A 19,180-nucleotide genomic window follows, 5' to 3' on the forward strand; every position below is an offset into this window, starting at 1 on the left:
ATTTTGCCTCTTTGTTTCTGGCTTTTTTCACTAACCTCCACCATGTCTTGGTTGGTAAATGTTCAGGCTATTTGACTTTGGACATGGTCTATAATACATCAGGGTTGTAGATAAGAGCCGGCAGCTGGTGAAAGATGCCAGCTTCTCTGCAAGCTTTTTCCAGCTACTACCTTCGAGAACTCGTACAGAGATGATGTTTTTCTAGTCTAAACTTGGGCTCAATGAAAATATTAATTGGCTCTGCCTATCTTTTCTGAAAACATAAAAAGACTTCTGGATCAAGGTTAGTTCAAAAACGTTCTGATGGGGACTTTCTTTTGGACAAATCTTGCTGCTGTGGCAGGAAAGTACAAAGGTGACATTTTGTCTGCCATATTGGATTTCGAGATGTGAATACTGTTTACCTTTAAAAAAGCCTCCGGCTACTTAAAACCTTAAAGAAAACCCTGAATACATACATGTAGCTTTGGGTATGAATTTAATTATTTGTGTGATCTTATTTTTTTGTAAATAACTTTTCAACTTAGCTACCACACTGAACTTGTGTGCACAATTTCTTTAGCATGTTTTAAGTAATTTTCTTCTCCAATGTCCACAGATTGGAGAACTTTATGAGAATGATTCACTTGGTCTTGAACTGGCTGTAGATTTCTGGTGTCCTTTGGATGCAAGCTCTTTCACACCATTTTCACCTTACGACTCATCAAGAATTTCACCAAGCTTCAGACCTCATGCATCACAGAAGCAAGTAGGGGAATGATAAATTTCATTTATTTGTTGGAACTTGTACATGTACATAACATATTAAGTAACTTTGATCTTCTCATGGAGAAACTTCTCAAGGAGAAACTTCTCAAGGAGAAACTTCTCAAGGAGAAGCTAGAACTCAGATTTATGTGGTAAATTTTCCTATACAGGACAGGCTGCAATTGTGAGCTTTGTTTTCCTCTATAAGTTAAGATTTCCTTTTGTTAGCAGAATTTTCTCTCTTTACTTTCTCATTTGGCAAAACTTTTGACAAAGCAAATGTTAGTTCCTGTGACCTTCCCTTTACCTAATGTTTGCCTCAAATGAATTGAATTTTTAACACTTCCATTCAGCAACCCAGGGTTCCATTTACTTTGCCACCTGTATGTCTTTTTATCACTTTAGATTTGTTTTCCAAATCAATATAGGAAAGCATGATCTATTCTTGTACAAGAAATCTTCAATTGCTCCAGAAAAACCATAACCAAATATTCCATGTATAAGTAGTCAACATAAATTCCTTTTTATGAACTTAATTTCAATATTTTCCTCTCCTTTTTCAGGTGAGCCTCTACAAGTTTGTGCGGCTGGCTGGAGATTTATTGCCTGCTCCACTTTTTGTCCCATACATTGAAATGCTGTGTGGTCTCTCAAACAGCCCTCAGGCTGCTCATCACTGCTTCAACTTGCTCAAATCCACAGCAAATGGTCCTCTGTCTTGGGATCACTTCTTTGCTTCTGTTAAACAGTATTACATGGATCTAAGACAGGATGGTGCAAACACAGGTGATACTTTGATATCTGATTATTTTTTCCCTGTCTCTTTTCATCAGTACAGAGCCAACACAGGTATTCACTTCACCATTGAAGGATTTTTGTTTGTTTTATGATCAAACCAAATCTTGGTTGAAAAAAAATCCCTGCTTTTTTGATGGTGATCTCCTGATAAAGTTAATGGCTATAGACTTGTACAGTAGTTGTTATTGGATGATGTGCATATTTTTGGTTCACAATGCAATGTACATAATATGTAAGCTTAAAAGCCATCTCCAATTCATAGCATATTTCTTTTTTATTTCCCTGTTTCTTGCAGAGTCTTTTTTATAATTCTTTTAATAATTTTTTTTATTGTGCCAATGTCTCTTAGTGATGATGTATGGTGGCTTGCAACGAGAAACAGGTCAGGTTCACAGACCACGCCCAACAAACCGTAACATAACACCTGAGGAATTGGAAGGGCTGGAGGCAGTGTTAAAACTTACAGAGAGAATTGCTGATCAGGTGATTTTGAAGAAATAGATTGTTAGTACTTGTCAAAAGTCTGGTCACTTTTTATACTACATGTATTGTCAGTTCTCTTATTGAAATCTAAAAGCAGAATCAAGAAATCTGTCAAATGCCATACTGGAATTAATTTTTATCTCTGAAGATATCACACACATTCTTCAAGAAATGTGCAGGGTGATTTGCAATAGAAAAATCAAAATTGATCTACAGTTCATTGAAATGTTAGAAAACTTTTCGAGCTTTTTAATCAGATGCAATTACCATGTTTTTAGGATGAAATAGCCCGCCTTACAATGTGTGAAAGTCAAGCGTGGCTTCCCATTGCATCCCTGTTTGGCCTACTTGGTTGCCCTGTACCTCTCAGGCTAAAGGCACAGATTCTTTCAACACTTGCTGCATTTGCAAAGTCTCCTGAAATTGCTTCCTCTTTGTGGCATACCCTAGAATCATCACAGGTAGGGCTAGGCATTATGCATCTTTATGCATGTAAGTTGGTGAAATGTCTACAATAATTGCAAGTTAAATGAGGTTTAAAAATTGTACATAGAGCTATTGGAAAACAATCTTCAATGATAACTTGGCCTCTGTCTGTAGAAATACATTATAATTGATGCACAACCTCTCAGTTGTCAAGAAGTGTAGAGAAGGATCTGATGTGGAAGTGCACATGTCAATAGCCTTGCTTGTTAGCAATCAAAATCTACAAAATCTGAAGGTGTGAGATTTGATTCTGCATGGTTGGCTCAGATTTTTCTTTATTCCAAACTTAAGTCAAAATGAGTAACAACTCTCTCAGACTATTCATCATTTGAACCAAATAATGTTACTACTTGTATGTTTCTCATTCCATCTGTTATTAAAAGAATATCAAAATAATTTCAACACTTTCTTTACCTTAGATATTACAGACAGTTCAAACAGCTGGCCAAACTGCACAGCAAGGTGGAATACAGGTTAGTAGTTACTACATGTAGATGTACCATTATACATTGTAGATATTTGTTATGACAGTGGGATATTTCTGAATACAATGTTTTATTATTTCCTAGCCTGCACTGTAGGTCTATGACTTGCTACAGTAACTTCTACAAGAAGTTGGTTGTCAAATTTTTGCATTGTTTGACAATAATATATTTTTGTATCTTTCTGCCATGACAAGCAAACTTTGTAATACAGTTATAGGATATGATAAGGTAATTTGGTATTATCAATTGAGTTGAGAACATAAATTGACCACCATAAATAGTTAGCTTTTTAACTCTTTCAGAGGCCAATTTACACTATCAACTCAGTTGATAATTTAAAATTACCCTGTTATACCCTCCCACTGACACAGCACCACAGTTTCTTTAGAAACTCACTCCCTTTATAGAATATGATGTTTGTTACTGATGATACTGTAAAATTCTTTGGATTTTTCAGGTGGAATTGAATGAGCTTGAAGCACGCAGTGAGACCTACCCTGAGACTAGAGCATTCCTGAAGCTGCTGACAAATCTTACAGATATTCCACTACCAGCAAACTTGGGAGCAGGCTACAGAGTGCCTGGGTTTGAACCATACCTGGCGTTCCTACGGGATGAGGTGTTTCTTAAGTTCAATTCACGAGGATACCAAGATCCCCATGAAAAGGTGACTATGCATTTTGTTTGAAGTTAATTATAATTTTCACTGTCTGGTGTCTGTCTTTTCAAAAAATGCAATTAAATTCAAATCTCCAGAACAGATACATGTATCACAGAGTGAGACAACTGTGGAACCATCACTTGGCTTCACAAAAGTGGGCTTCAATGCAAATTACATAGTTTTTTTGACTGCTGCTCGTACTTCTTTTGCGAAAAAATATTGTTTCCCTTTTGAAGATGACCAGAACATTCTAATTCTTGCAGAGTTCTTTAAATTCCTAGCAATCAGCATAATTACTTGACATATAGGAAAGTTGGTTAAAAATTATCAGCAGAAAATGTTAACAGAAACACCTTTTGTGTGAATTTTCTATTTGACTCCAAGGATAAGTTCTGTTTGAACACTTGTCAGTGTTACTTTTGTCTATACCCCTTGACTCTTAGGATCTCATTGAAATTCTCCCTCTATTCACAATTATAATTTCCTCTTGAGTATAGTGCAGAGAATTTGATGTAATATAAGGATGACATTTTTCATTTAACCCTTTAACTCCCAGATCAAATTTATAATTCTCCTTACTGTCAATCATACAATTCTTACAATTTTAGCTCAGAGAACTTAGCATTGGATCAAATAATTATTCCCAAATTTATATTTTTCTTTATTCATATCTCTTTTCTGGTTGATAGTGTATTGATATTGTAAGGAGAAATTCTGTCTTGGTCATTAAAGGGTTAATGGAAGACCAGATTGTTTGGTACTGCATCTACATTGTTGGGAGAAATAACACATTCATTGTTTCTGAGAGTTGCCAGAGTTACAATTTCCTCACTGTCGCAGTTGTGTTTTACTGCTGAGAACTTTTCCAGAAGTATCCCTTAGCCCTTATGATACCATTTGTGTTGACAGTGGAAAGTTGCCAGTGCTGTTCTACAGATCCTCTTCAAGTTACTGGAAAGTTACAGTCCAAAACCAAATGATTTTGTGGACCAGTATGTTGAAATTCAGGGAGGAGAGCAGATGAAAGTTCCTAAACCTCCTGGATTCATTCTAATGACATACATGTTAAATTACACACAAATGTTAAAAATGGTGAGTTTTTTTTGTGTTTTATAATGTATTGAGATAAAATTTTACCCTGCTGTATTTATTAGAATTTATGTTTCTGCTATCAGGGGAACTGTATTATTTGCAAACTTTATGAATAATGCATTCACCTGGTTATACTTATATCAAAATAGTATATTCAGCTATCTCTTATAATTTGCAATTCAGAGTTTGTGTGTGTGTTTTTTTTTTGTAACATTCCATACTATGTGCTCCACCTTGGTATATGATACAGCTGTAAGACAGGCAGCTTACAGAGTTGTTCCAAATCCAGACTTCCATGTAGGAAACCAAGCCGCTCCTAAATTTAAATGATTTTCAAAGGTGGAAATTAGGGTTTAAGTATGGCACATGTGAACTCTGTGAAGTCAATAACACAGTACTACTTTATTTGCTCTGGGGTTAAATACTTTGTCCTTATATTTGCATGTATAATGACTCAAGAGAACTTAAGAGACAAACAGTACTTCATCATCATGTTCCTATGATAAATACTGTGTTTGATTTCCTTCTGTCAGTTGCTGAATGTTATTGATGGTGCTTCATCTTCACTTGAATATCTTTCCATTACATCAGGTATGTAGGTGTACAAAATATTCAGTAGATGATTTCATGTTGAAACCAAGTAAGCTGCATGAACATAAGAAGTGAAGGGCAGTTTGGCCCTTGATAATATACATGAAAAAAAATTTGCGCATCTGATTGGCTGAAAATGGGTGCATTTTCCATGTAACACAAGTGCAAATTACAAGTAGGGCGTGTTGCCAAAGTTTTGTCTGTCTTGATTTTCTGTGATGTGTTTTTCATGTAAATCATGAAAAAGTAACAAGTTGATTTCTCATGCAATTTGGTGTAAATAAGTACCTGTATTTTTTCTCAGACTACAAATTGCACTTGCCGTACGGGCTCACACAGTTTTGTTGTCTTTGAAAAATTCACTCGGGCCTTCTTATTAACACCAAATTGCACTTGAAATAATGTTGTTACTGTACCTATACTTTTAATATTCTGGGCAAAGTGGTTTAAAACATAATCACCCTGTAACTATCCCAAGGCTACTTTGGTTTTTAGTTAGTTGAATTGCTTTTTATGGACAGAGGTTTACTGTTTACATTTTGTTTTCTTCAGTTTTGCTTGAATAAAACTTCTTCAAAAAAAATTTAACTTCCCTAACCCCTAAGACCGAAAAAGTCTCTTTCACACAAGAGAATTCACAGTTATGTTTACCTTACCACCAACTCCTGGTAGTTTATTGGTGTGCTGAGATATAAAGTTCAACTTAACATTAAACTCTTGAAACTGTTCAGAGGGAAGAGAACATCTGGAAAAAGCGGCATTGCTCTGCCTGAGAATGATTGAAATTTCCTTGGAAAAACAAGAGAAGTTTGTGGACTTGTATCGCAGCGTAGCACAACAGTCAACGGTGATGATTTCACCTTTAGAGGAATTGTTGCTTAGCGTTAATCCACAGACAGGCTCTCCCGACTACCTGCTTAAAATCATGAAGTGAGTGCTGATTTGAGTACAATGATTTTCCTCTTTATGACTGGAGAATTGTTAGTAATTAATAGAGATACAGCATTAGTGGCGGGGAATGCAAACAAGGTTCCCACTTTGCTACTTTTTTTTCTTTTCTTTTGACTGGTTTCAGAACTTAAATTTACGGGAACTTCACAAAGCATTATGTCTTTTTTTCTTTAAACAAGATCTTTTGTGGCTGTAATTGCATGGTTGTAAATTGAAAGCTTTCAGAACTTGTCTCTTAAATTGTATGTAACTCTTTTTTTTATTACCACAAAGAAACATACCCTACAGGAATGGAATGGAGATATAGCGATAGGTTGATACATACGCACTATGATAACGGAAGCTCCCTGTATGGGGAAAAAGCGCTCGCACAGAGCAACTGGAAATTAACGGAAAACTCATATAATTCTTCCCAAAGGGATCATGAACTGTATGTGCAATGTAGTTGATGTTGAGACTCACAAAAATGTCCAGGCGCTCTGACACAAAGGACACTTTGACCAAGCTTCTCTCATTTTAGATGCTTTTGTCATTTTATGATGAAAAAAAAAAATATATATATATAACAATAATATATATCATCGATAAGGCTGTCATAGCTGATGTAACTTTTTGTGGTTACTGCAGGTTTGTTTCTCATCTTCACACTGGAGCTGAACTCAGCCTATCTGTTGTTAAGATTTTGTGTTTGGTCTGCCAGTCAATAACCGTTCAGAGACACTTGGTGAATCTCCTGACTGCTAATCAGGTACGGCAAACTAAGTTTGCCCAAAATCACAAAGAAACTCTAACAGTCATATGACCCCAACAGCCCTGCTCATGTAAAAACTGAAAACTGTAGAAATCCAGACGGATGAACTTGCTTGTGAATTCCTACGGGAGAGACCATGTAATCTCACACTCCTTTGGCTCAATTTTACTTTTTAATGTCCAATGATGGAAACAAAAACTATTTTCTTGACAAGCATTCGGTGGAAGACTTAACATTTCAGCCTTTTGCTCAAATTCAGGGTTTTTGAAAAACCGTGAGTTTAATTTGGGTTTCATTGTTTTCTGCTTTGTTGTCTTCTAGGCTGCCGCTCAGAAAATACTCATTGGATTTGTTGATCAGCTAGATATCAATGAACCTGAAGAAAATCTTGGCAAAGATGAGCAAGAACTAAGAAATGGTTAGAGTTCATTCTGTCAAATTAACTATTTCTCTCTCATTTTAAAAGAACGCAATTAAAACAGTTGTTTTATTTGGCTCCCAGACGGAGCTTTCAAGGTCGACAGGCCATAGGTTTTTGAACCCCTGTAAGAGTTTTCATCACAAAAATGTGGGGAATTTATTCCCTTTGCCTTGATACCGCAGTGCACAATTTTTAGGTGTAATTGTTACAAATGGTTCATTTTAGTGTTGCGACAGCTAAATTTTAAATTTACTCAAATCTCCAAATTCTTCGTCAGCCGAGAGAGCCAATGCTGAAAACAACTTGTTATGACTTCGCTATCGTCAGCTAATGCTCCTCTCTAGCTAGACGTATACTATTACAATTTGGTTTCTATGGAAATCTCCAAAACCAAGCAGTTATGTTTGTTGTCCTTTCATTCTTTTGTAGAATTCTTAGATGAGAACTCGTTTGGATTGTCACAAATTCGCAACGCTGTGAGGCAAAATATTCTGAGATTAGTTCTTTATTCTCTTCAACACCCTTCGCCCAATCTGGCTCATTTTTTGATGGGCTATGAGCTCAGAAAACCTGTGTCCAAGACCAATCTTCAGGATCCTGGTAAGTTCAAATCTAGAGCGCCATAAGGGTTGAAAATTGATTGAGCCTGGTAAGGCTTCGAAAACTAATTCACGGTGAGATCTGGAAGGCTGGTGACTAGCAAGGATCAATTCGTCACTCATCATCCACTGGTAAAAATTCTATGTATTTCATATGTTTTTTTTCGGTACAGGTGTTCTTGGTGCTTCAAAGACTTGTCTCCACGCAGTACTAGACATTCTGAACAGAGAGGTGGATACACATCGTGGCCCTTCGTGTGTTACAGACGCTCCAAAATTCACCGAGCTCGCATATCAGCTTGTTTACAATCTATGTGCCAATAAGGATACTGCAATCCCGACTCTGCGCTATCTGAGAACAAGCCATGATTTCCTGTACCAGCACCTTCAACACTTACCTTTTAGGAATCTTGCAAATATGAACATGGGCGAAGGACAGCCTCCTGTTCCAATGCTTACCATCGTCAATCAGCAGTCCTGGCTTCTGAAGACTGCTGCCATCGAGCTGAGGATGACAGCTCAAGGCCGACAAAGATCACATACCCAGAGGCTCCTGACGCTCTTGATGGGAGAGCCATCAGCTCAGACGTTGATGGGTATGACGCACTTCCCAGAGGTAGTTCCAAGGAGGTTGGAGGATGATTTTACCGCAGCTGACACCAGCCATGGAGGGTATCCTGGTATGGGACAGACGCAGACTAGGCGGAAGCTTCTAGCCATTCTTGAGTCTGTAGAGTTCTGTCAGGATGTGCCTCCACTCTTACAGTTGAATTATTTTGATATGGCTGTCACTGAGGAGGCCATTGCTTCCTGTGAACGGAAGGCGGAGGATGGTGGTGTGACGCTCTGTAATATTCCCGTTCTTCATAAACTACTAATGAGTGAGATAATTGGGGCTCAGGGCACTGCTACAGCTGGACAGAGAAACTTCTTGTTGCAGGTCAGTGTTGTCCTTTCAAAGGTTTTTACTTTCCTCACACTCAGCTTTATGCTTTGGAAACTTGGTACAGAGTACTTTTCAGTTTATTCTTTTATGTTCAATATATTTAACTTGGTAGCTTTCTCCGTTTTCTCTTTGAGGATTTTCGTCTCTGCTCACGTTATAGTAACGTCAATTACGGCGCTTGACGTGTTTACGAACCCGCTTTGGTTAGTTCTTCTGTTGTACGTCTTTTTCTTTTCTTCTTTTTTTTTTTCGATTGTACTAACTGTAGCTGTGTTTGTCTTAAAAAAAGGAAGTTAAAGACATTCTTCATAATGTCGTGCTGCGGAACAAGGTACGAGAGAGTTTGCACATCAAGAAGGAAGCATTTGAAGCTTGGAGACGGGTTGTAGAAGTGACTCTGGCCTCGTGTTCTGTTGATATCTTACCAAGAGATACAAGGCAGACTATTATATCTGAAGTACTACAGGATTTACTCTCTAAGGTATGTACTCCTCTTACGGATAAAAGGAGGGGCACCTATTGTTTATGGAAGGAGAGCGCTTAATTTGGAGGGGGGGGGGGTGCTTATTAAGTTAGCGCAGCAATAGGATAAAATTGAAAGAAAAGATAACGCACCCACAGGAACTCTATAAGCACATGGACACAGATTAAAATAACTGGAACGGAAAAGAAACTATTCTCCTTTAGTGTTTACACCTTAGTGGAAGCTTAAAATGTTCTTAACAAAGTGGCTATAGAGACAGGTTTCCGTGTATTCCTACTGTGTAGGAAAGTGAGGAAGGAGGGGGGCGCTTTTTCGAGAGGGGTGCTTGTTTGACATTATGGCTGAGTGTGTGGGCGCTTATTCGGGGGAGGGCGCTTATTCGAGGAAATACGGTATATTATTAACTGATTTGATTTTTAGACCAGATCTCAAGTTGTAAGAAAATATAAAGACATCCGCTGAAATACTTTTGTAAGGACTGAGAGATGATATACATGTCAGAGTCTATATTTTTTAGTAATTAATCATTATCTTTTAGCTAAATGTCTGTTTCTTAATCAGTACCTTATTGAAATGAATTTAAAACATTTTCATTGATTGACTCAGATTGCAGATGAGAATGCTCTGCCTGAACTGACATCACCTGTATCCGGGGTTATCTTAACTCTCCTTGCGCATTTACGTCAGTCTACCATTCCCACAGCCCCCTTATCCACATCCGGTGTTGACAGCACCGGAGCAGGCAGACCTGTTCATCCTCAAGCTGGGAGCTCTCTTCCCGTTGGTCCATCTGTAGCCATCTTAAAGGGTTTGATAGAGACCGTCTTGCGGTGTGGGGGAGGATTGCAGCGGGTCAGGGCAAACCTGTACGCTGCGCTGCTGTACTTCATGCAGACTGCGCCAGAGCCCGAATCAACTGAAGAAAGAGGTAATTTCGCGGGTCTCTCCTTATCTCAGCTGTCTAAAACTTTGAGGTTTACAAATAGCTAGCAGTTATTCGCCAAAGTGGAGGTAAATATTCATCACTGTCTCCGACACTGAGGTGAATAATTGTGTAAGTATATACCATGTCTGTCAGTGTAACAAAACATTGTCATACATTAAAACCTTTACGCAATTTGTCTCTTCAGTTGCGCGAAGATAAGTAGTGCTTGTTGATCATATCCGAGTTAGCCAATTAGGACATGACATGACTTTCCTAATGCTTACTGCTGATGGATGCAAGACATATCCAGCAGTGGTAACACTTTCTTTCAGCTTGAGCTGCTATTAGGATTGATTGTGAGGATTTTAATAAGCATTGTTAGTAGACCAGATAGGTGAATAGAGCTTTTCGTGCGCACTGAGTGGCTAGTTCGCACGTGATTAATTCACAATTATTCATTGAAGTAAAGGTAAATATCCACCACTTTCACCGACACTGAGGTGAATAATTTTTTAGCATAAAACACGCAGAAACCAAAGAAAACCAGGCAATTTCTATATATTTCTTTATTTTGATAAACCAAAAAGTGGTCCGAAATTAAATTGTCGACGCGCGATTTTGTCTCTTCAGCTGCTCGGAAATGAATGGTACTTGCTAATCACTTCCGAACCAGCCAATCAGTGCGTGCTAAAAGCACTATTCACCTGTGTGGTATATAATAACAGGTACTATTCACCCCTGAGCAGATAAAGAGACAAAATTGCGCGTCGTTATTAACAGAAATGAACTGTTTTGGTTTCTGTGTGGTATATACTAAAACAAATATTTACCTCACTGTCGGTGTAAGTTGTGGATATTTTCCTCTCCTTCGGTGAGTAATTGTTAACCCCTAAACCTCCATGATCTGATTGTTAATTCTCCCCTCTACCTGCTACACATGTTCTTGTAGTTTCGAGAATGTGGTGTTAGATCAAAACTTCTCCCGATAAGTTTGAGTATTCTCATGACCCATTTTCTGGATAATATAAGGATATTGTAGGTAGAAGTTACATGTTATCATTTCTGAGAGTCAAAGGGTTAAATATTCAAGCTCGACAGTAACATTGACTACTTGAGATAAGCGGGATGTTGGAGTGACGAGTCCACGATTTCCCTTTTTCATACTTTCAGAAGTTCGAGCGGTATTTTGGTTGTTCTTTACGCTTTGTTACACAATTGACACTAACAAATATTTGGCCATTGCAGGTGTCATGAAAAACGTATTATCTTTATATCCCGGCCAGCCATGGGACACCAGTATTCTACCAGTGTTGTCTAGTTATGGTGAACCATTCATGGACACAGTCTGTAGAGATTCTTGTGATGGACACGATGTTGGCCGGGTAAGTCATGACGCACAAATCGCGTTTTCGTCTTTAAAACTTGGGGGGAGTTAAGCTCAAGCGCTTTTTTAGACCCGCACTTAAGCGTCAATACTGGAAAGCCGTTTAAGCATTTTGAATTTATTGAGAACAGGATCACACAATTTTCAAACCTGTGTGATTGTGGTGAGGTCATATTTTATATCGTCTCATCCTTGCCCATCCGCTCAGTGATATGTGTTTTTAGTTTCCAACCAGAGCAACTGGCTTAAGTTATGATGGGCGTGTAATTACATCGGTTAAATAGCTAGCCAGGAAAGAAAATATTCTAGATGTTAGGTAGGATAAAATTTCTTGACTCTCTTCCATTCTTTTTACTGAGATGATCTCTTTTGTTATTGTTGGTGTCGTTTCAGATGTTAGCGTTTTCCCTTCTTGATGCAATAATTGCTGTTGACTGGCAACACCGTTGGTTGAATTACCTCAACCTCAAAGGCTACCTCAAGCACATGGTGGACGGCTTGGCTCACGAGGACCATATGCTGCAATCAATGTTGGACCCATCCCCAGAGCCCCTTAAGGTAATACTCCTACAGTGGATTCAGTTCAGTTTATAAATGAGCTCCTGGATGTCATTGTAGTGATAATGCTTATTGTCACTGGGATTCTGTCTCGGGGTGCAGTCGCTATCCATGTAACACTTCATACTGTTAGTATCCACTTAAACTCTCTCAGACAGTGAGGTCGACTTGTTTGATATTCTGCTGTGATTTTGTCGGTTTTCAACAACCGTGACCTGTTGATTCTCGATGTTCAAAACTGTGGAAGACCGAACAGTCACACTATAGTATCACAATCCATAAGGTTAAGTTAATGCGTGATCAGTCTTCCTTATCGCCTTTGGAGCTCAGCCAATTGAAATGTGACTTTCTGTATCAGAATTGACTGAATTTTGAGGCGCAATTATAATGAGCTATTTCTCATCACAATGAACGACCCCATGATACTAACTCTCTTGATATCATACCAGGCTTTGTATATCTATGAGTCCAAGATGGCCCTACTAACCCGAGTGGCACAGTCTACCGATGGTGCTAAGGTCCTTCTTCAAGCGGGGCTATTATCACGCCTGGCAGAATGCGCCTTTTTGGATCACAAACCTGAACATGACACCGCTCAAAGGCTAATGACCAGTGGCATTTACGCTCATGATCACGATACAAGCGCTGTCATCTACGACTCATTCGTGCCCACAGTGTTAGAGAGATATAGACAGTTATTGACCCCTGCTTTAAAAGTATCACTGGCAATGTTGACATCCCTGGGGTCACATAATCACAAAGAAGTAGCTTCTAAGGTAATGTAGAGATGTTGTGATTCAATTTTATCCTTGGTTCAAATGTTATTTTCCTTTGTTTCAAACTCATTATCATACATCAAAATACCCAAAAACAAAAGAAAAGAAAATTTGAACCAAGGATAACATTGAACCACAACAGAGAAATAAACATTTTAATTGGAAACTCGAAATGTTGAATAGGTAATTGATGGTTTATCGGTTCGTACCTGTGGTCTTTTCATGATTGCCACATCGCCATTTTTGTAATCATCATCTTAGACCAGACGCTTTTCACGTTCCAAACTTATCATCTACAAAGCGATTTTTTGAATAGTATCACCAAGAAATAGCTTGTTCACTTCTCTTCTAAGTGCATCAAGCATCTTGTAAGCCACATCCAGTCGATAAGCCTTACTCTGAAGAAAATTTCAAACTGTACAGTTGCTTCTTCACCATGAGACGGACTGCATGGCTGGTATGCATTATACACAAGATTATTTTTCGTCAAAGTTACAGCAGCTTGCATAAAATATTGTTTTTCATTTTTTGCCTCTTAAAGTGGAAGACGTGGTAGAGGTTGTCTGTCGTTTCATTTCCTGATGCAAAATTAAGCTGTTTATTTCCCTGCAGGTTTTACATTTTGTCGTGTCACATGTGGACGTATTTGTCAGCATTCTTCAAGACAGGCAGCCTTTCCAATCATCCGGGTCATTAAAGGAACTCTGTCTCGTCACGGGAATTGTGTGCAACATGGCACTCACTGAGGATGCCCTCATTGCCGACGACGACCTGGGTCAAGAGCAAATCCAACTTAGAGGACCCCTAGCTAGGATCGAACGTCTCATGATTGGTTTGTTGCCGAGATATTGTTCAAGCGATAGTTGGGAGAAGGTGAGTAATGTGCGTGAGAAAAAGAGAGATAGAGATGATTAGCTAACCTCACTCATTTATTTGAAGCAAGCGCAAGGAGTGCATTTTCAAACGCTCTTTGTTTATGTACAGTGCTGTAGTTCTTTTATTGTTGAATGAAAACTGATCATGATTCTCGCAATTGTTTTCGTTTTTAAGAACGGTCCTTGTTTTTCTTGTTTGTGCTTCTATCTGTTCACGGACTGTTCAACTTAAGGAGGCAGTAAGAGCCGTAACTTAAAGAGCCAGCTCTTAGGGGAATAGGTCTTCCTGTGGCGTTCTAAATCGTCAAATTTGCTATTAGAGAAGAGTCATGACTTGGATTTGTTGTCCTTGTCTTTATTTTAAGGAGAATTTCAATCTGTCTCACGACGTTTGCAGATCATCAAATCCGTAATGGAGAAAAACGGTGAGGAACCTGGCGCTAAGTACAGTTTGGTCGCCATGGAAACGACCGAAAAGTTGCAAAGAATCTGCTCAAATGTTATTGGTTACTGTAGAACGGTCATGGATTCATATGGTACGAATTTTACTTTTTGAATTGAATTTGATTTCTCTTGCGTGACGATGTATTTGGGAGTGTAACCTTACTGCTTTGTCAACTTTAGCCTACACTGTATTTTAGTCCTATCTGTGGAAGCTTTCTCTCCACTCGCGTGACGGACGGAGTCGACAAAAATTTACTGATTATTTGCTACTTGACACTGTTAGGCGCGCTTGCTTTCATCCAAACATCCAGTAGTACGTTGAGGAATTTATTGCACGATGTTTCCGTTTTCCGCGCAACTTTTTTCTTTTTATCTGACAGTATCCAAGGATTTAAGATCCATCTGTAATGTAGGGGTTGTAAACAAAGTGCGCTTTTTCTTCAGGTACGGTTCCCTCTCATTGTCATGCGCTGTTTTCACCAAGTTTGACGGACTCTTTAGCACGTGATTCTCGCCTCACTAGAGAAGGTATGGAGAGTAACAGCTTCATTTTACGCCCATGGCATATCTGGAATTCCATCTCAACAATAGTGATATAGAACGTATACCTCTTTCAAAAGATTTTTATTAATTTAGGAAGTTCTGTAGTCCCCTTTTTCAGCCGTCGTATAAGGGGAAGGGTGACGGTTGCGTGACCGACTCAGACAACGGCGTTGATGGAGACTCAATAATCGGTCGCTAGTTCAAACATCACGTTCTTTTTAACGCGAAAAAACCAACTTTAAGGGCATGTCATTAAGGTACTAACCAAACGTGGAGGAAAAATCACCGTTTGAGTTGATTTGCCTAGAGAAAGCAGATCAGGAACAGCTTGTGCATGTGGGATCTATGCTGGCGATCGGCTTTATTGTGCTATGCTTTGGCTAAGTTTTGCGCTGTGAAGAAATCGTCAAGTTTCATAACTGTGAGGAATTTCAGCTCATTAAAGAGAAACTAAAAGAGTTATTTTCAGTTAATTGTTTGGTTCTCTTGTGTTTGTTGTCTTCATCATTTGTATCTCTTACAGCCATTCGTTCTTCAACCGTGGTGTCTTTCCGCCTTCAAGTCAGCCTTGGTCTACCTGTGACTTTCATGAAGAAGTGTTGCGATCAAGTCTTTCAGACGGCTGAGTTGTTGTCACAGACGCGTGTGAAGCTGCAAAATGTGACCGAGTTGACGAGTGAAGAACTAAGAGAGGTTTGATTTCTGATTTCAATTATCGCTAGTGGTCAGAAAGAATAAGAATCTTTAGATGTTTTTGTTGATGTATGGGTAAAAATTGCAAATCGTTCCTGCTCCATGCCAGTTACGTAGCTCCAACAGTTTCTTTTCTAACTTTAAATGTGTTACCTGGTAGTGGTCACGTCTAATTCTTGTTTGACACGCGGTATTGCTTCCAACCTCAAAAATGTGCCAGAGTGAATAACTGAATAAGTGTTTTATGTTTCCAATCCCACAGTTAAACCAAGTTCAACACGGTGGAGCTGTTCAAGAGAGATTGTCAACACAGCAACGTCACCAACTGGCACAGAAATGTCTTACTCAAGTTGTACAGTACAAGACGCAGGAGATTTCTGCTCAGTTGTGTATCCTTTGATGTTCTGCAAACGTTTTCTAGGGCTGTTTGAAAAGAAATTCTTTTCAAATGCCTTGCTCTCCAGCTACCACTAAATCAAACACCACAAAATGACAAGTATGGCTAGATAAGCTCTGGTGAACTGTAATTCTGTGTGAAATTGCAGAGAAAGAAGCTTAAACGAAACTTCAGAAAAAGCGCGGTTCGAAGCCGTGCCTCCTTGATTCTTGAGGAGCGATCTTACTACTTGAATTAGGCAAGCAACAAAGATTGCCTCGCCCTTAGCCCGGTTCCGAACAGAACTATGCGTTATTGTAATTTTTTTTTTTTTTAGACAACAAAGGTTTTCTCTTAACTTACTCAACAGACATTATTGAGAATTGTTTGTTTATTCTATGGCGTCACCTCGATTTCTACTTTTTGCGCTTCATCCCGTCGGATGAAGAACGACGCATTCTCGCTGGACCGCCGCTGATCAGCAGTCAAATGAGACGATTACATGGTAGTGTTGTTTTGTTGTTGTTGTCTTTTTTGGAACTGACTGTGGTCCCTTGTGGCACAGAGAGCACAGCTGGCGCTCACTCGATATATGTCTTCTTTAGAGTTTGGATTCAACTTCTTCTTTGATAAATTCGTTAAGGGCTATGAGAGGGTATTCATTAACTTTGAGGCAAGGTGGTAAATAGTGAGCATTACTTTAGTTAAAGATAGGTAAATGACTTATTTGTTAAAATGTATTTGACAGTCAATTTTTAGTACTTATTTGTTGTTGTTAAACGTAGTATCATCAGTGTCGTAGAGTGACTTTGTACTTAGAAAAGCAAGGACCTACTGTAAAAATCCCTTAAATTCTGGCAATAGACTGGAATGATTCTTTGTAAGCCCGGAGGTATCAGTCAGTCATTCTCCTTCGTGGCAATGTATTTGGTTGCGTCGCGCGTTCTCTCTGCAGCAGAAAGAGTGTGTTGTTTAACGAGACTAAGCAGAAGCAGTGAAGGACACTAATATATACGGTGTTAGATATCAGCTTGGAGAATTTTGTTTAATTAAGTTTTTCCTAACCACCATGAAGCGTCATTCAACATTAACATTGATTTTTTTTCTTCTACAGAGAGACAGTCGCTTACGGAAGCTTCAGTAACATTAGATCCTGCTTCAGAAGCAATAAGATCTAGAGAAAGTGTGACACGAGAGGACATTGACGCTGTGAGTGTTTGTTCGATCACTTTTACTCGTTCGTTCGTTCGTTCGCTGTTTCTCTGGCGTTTCCAACACCTCTCCGCACTCCGCCCCTTTTTCACATAAGCTATAATTATTTTCTTATACGTTTCGATGATTTGTTTTATCCAGAAGGTAACTTTTGGTTTGGCTTTAGAGAGAGATTTTTCGGTTCCTTTTCTGGAAAAATCTTCCGTTCTCCTTGGACCATCGTTGTGTGCTATGGATACCATACCTTTAGTCTCAACTTCTAAGACATTAATTCATGCAAGATGTTTACAAATCTAAGAGTCTTAGTTTTTTTTTATTGCAGCTCAAGAGAGAGGCAGCTAGTATCCTTACAGAGACGTTTTTGAAGAAACTCGTTGAGATTGAACAGGTGCGTTAAGTGAAAACCACCTTTTTTCTTGGTCATATTGTAAAGAGCATATCGATCTGCAAATTAAAAAGGACATGCGTGAGCTAAAATGTACCGTTCATTCTAGTGAAGAATTCCAGCGATGTCGAGTTTGTATTAATTCTGAGAAGATGCTTTTAACTTGATATCTAGTTACGATGGATTTCGTCGTTTTTTTCGACAACAATTTCACTCTAAACAGAATATACCAACTGTCCTGGCGACTGACCTAACTTAAACGAACTTCGTACGAGTCTTAAAGAAATCGCGAGACAGCTGGTTAACAAACCAGACTATGCAAGAAATATTTCGCTGAGAGGAACTCTTCAGACTTTCATGGTAATTTCTCTTCAAAATATCCGAGCATCATTCGTAGTCATCGACGACATTGCTTTTCAATGCACTGCATCACAAAAAGAGTGTTCTTCAATCTATAATCATGTGGTTTATTTCGTTCTTTTTTTTATTTTTTACTTTTTGTTGGCTTTTAGACGCACGGAAAAGGAAGAACGCGGGTTGGATTTATCCAAGTTCTCGTCCGACGTATCAAAGGACTCCTCACGATTCATGGGGCGCCTGCACGCTCCGAGATGACCAGCGGATTACGTTAAAAAGACATTGGAACAAAGAGTCTGCGAACTTATTCATTGTTCATTGCTTACTTGTCAAATGTGTTTTCCTGGATTTTGCAATCGGTTTACAACTGTTTTTGCATGTTGTCTGGGCAGTTTTCAAGAACAAATAGAAGAGTCATTCAAGTTTTGTATTATCAAATCTTTAACAGATTTGCGGACTCCCACGACATCATGATGTGACAACCTAGAATGCATGATTGACTTTTATTGTCTGGTTAAGCCCACACAAACAGATTTGTACAGTTGGGACGTGGAGGGGGAAGTAGATTCAAGTGCGAAGCGCGATAGGTATGATTCGAACGACTGCACTTGACTCACATCGAAACTTGACTCCATTCAGTCAACTTTGTACGCCGGGCATACAGCTAATGTCTCATTAGATCGACGACTTTTTTCTCTATTCCCTAACCCCCCTTTTTTACAGCAGTGAGGTGTAGTCTTTACTCGGTAATGAGCTTTTGTAAGAATTTAGAACTGCTTTTTCAAGTCATATCTTTCTTTGAAATTGAACTAGCAGAAGCTCATCGTAGGTTTTGTACCTCTGTATAGAATCACATTGTTTTTACGCACACTTTAAAATAACGAGGAATGAAGGCATAAATAAAAGTTTTCCCTACAGGAAGTGTAAGGCTTCATCAGCGGGAGAGTGAAAAGGTTACTAGATTAATGTGTAAACCAGTTAATGCTTCAAAAAATACTTATCGCGATATCGTTTACCCTCCAGGTTGGTCTATGTTACCCCGAGTTGTTGCCCTCGATCTCCAAACGCTCGTGATCGTTCATCAAAACAGATCTCCAGGGTTTCTGGAGTGTAAGAAAATTTAGATTGCTGGCTATTTGGTGCATTACAAACGGCCG

General features: G+C 38.8%; 1 protein-coding gene across 1 annotated transcript in view; it reads left to right on the forward strand.

Moving 5' to 3' along the window:
* The window catches only part of LOC113685147 (nuclear pore complex protein Nup205), a 24,874-nt gene extending 5,930 nt beyond the window's left edge, over positions 1 to 18,944 (forward strand). The window contains exons 8-34 of the mRNA XM_089195303.1: positions 599 to 748; positions 1,311 to 1,533; positions 1,895 to 2,028; positions 2,307 to 2,489; positions 2,934 to 2,987; positions 3,457 to 3,666; positions 4,570 to 4,752; positions 5,286 to 5,343; positions 6,075 to 6,273; positions 6,922 to 7,042; positions 7,367 to 7,463; positions 7,896 to 8,066; positions 8,239 to 9,005; positions 9,301 to 9,492; positions 10,102 to 10,423; positions 11,666 to 11,802; positions 12,198 to 12,362; positions 12,812 to 13,138; positions 13,751 to 14,011; positions 14,411 to 14,549; positions 14,902 to 14,985; positions 15,524 to 15,693; positions 15,956 to 16,082; positions 16,440 to 16,574; positions 17,184 to 17,278; positions 17,604 to 17,669; positions 18,179 to 18,944. Of these exons, the coding sequence (XP_089051429.1) occupies positions 599 to 748; positions 1,311 to 1,533; positions 1,895 to 2,028; positions 2,307 to 2,489; positions 2,934 to 2,987; positions 3,457 to 3,666; positions 4,570 to 4,752; positions 5,286 to 5,343; positions 6,075 to 6,273; positions 6,922 to 7,042; positions 7,367 to 7,463; positions 7,896 to 8,066; positions 8,239 to 9,005; positions 9,301 to 9,492; positions 10,102 to 10,423; positions 11,666 to 11,802; positions 12,198 to 12,362; positions 12,812 to 13,138; positions 13,751 to 14,011; positions 14,411 to 14,549; positions 14,902 to 14,985; positions 15,524 to 15,693; positions 15,956 to 16,082; positions 16,440 to 16,574; positions 17,184 to 17,278; positions 17,604 to 17,669; positions 18,179 to 18,298 (4,890 nt within the window). The 3' untranslated portion in view covers positions 18,299 to 18,944. The remainder of the gene's footprint in view (positions 1 to 598; positions 749 to 1,310; positions 1,534 to 1,894; positions 2,029 to 2,306; positions 2,490 to 2,933; positions 2,988 to 3,456; positions 3,667 to 4,569; positions 4,753 to 5,285; positions 5,344 to 6,074; positions 6,274 to 6,921; positions 7,043 to 7,366; positions 7,464 to 7,895; positions 8,067 to 8,238; positions 9,006 to 9,300; positions 9,493 to 10,101; positions 10,424 to 11,665; positions 11,803 to 12,197; positions 12,363 to 12,811; positions 13,139 to 13,750; positions 14,012 to 14,410; positions 14,550 to 14,901; positions 14,986 to 15,523; positions 15,694 to 15,955; positions 16,083 to 16,439; positions 16,575 to 17,183; positions 17,279 to 17,603; positions 17,670 to 18,178) is intronic.
* Positions 18,945 to 19,180: the final 236 nt, after the last annotated feature.

Source organism: Pocillopora damicornis, chromosome 2 (assembly GCF_964200805.1).
Source record: "Pocillopora damicornis chromosome 2, jaPocDami1.2, whole genome shotgun sequence".
Classification (NCBI taxonomy): Eukaryota; Metazoa; Cnidaria; class Anthozoa; order Scleractinia; family Pocilloporidae; genus Pocillopora; species Pocillopora damicornis.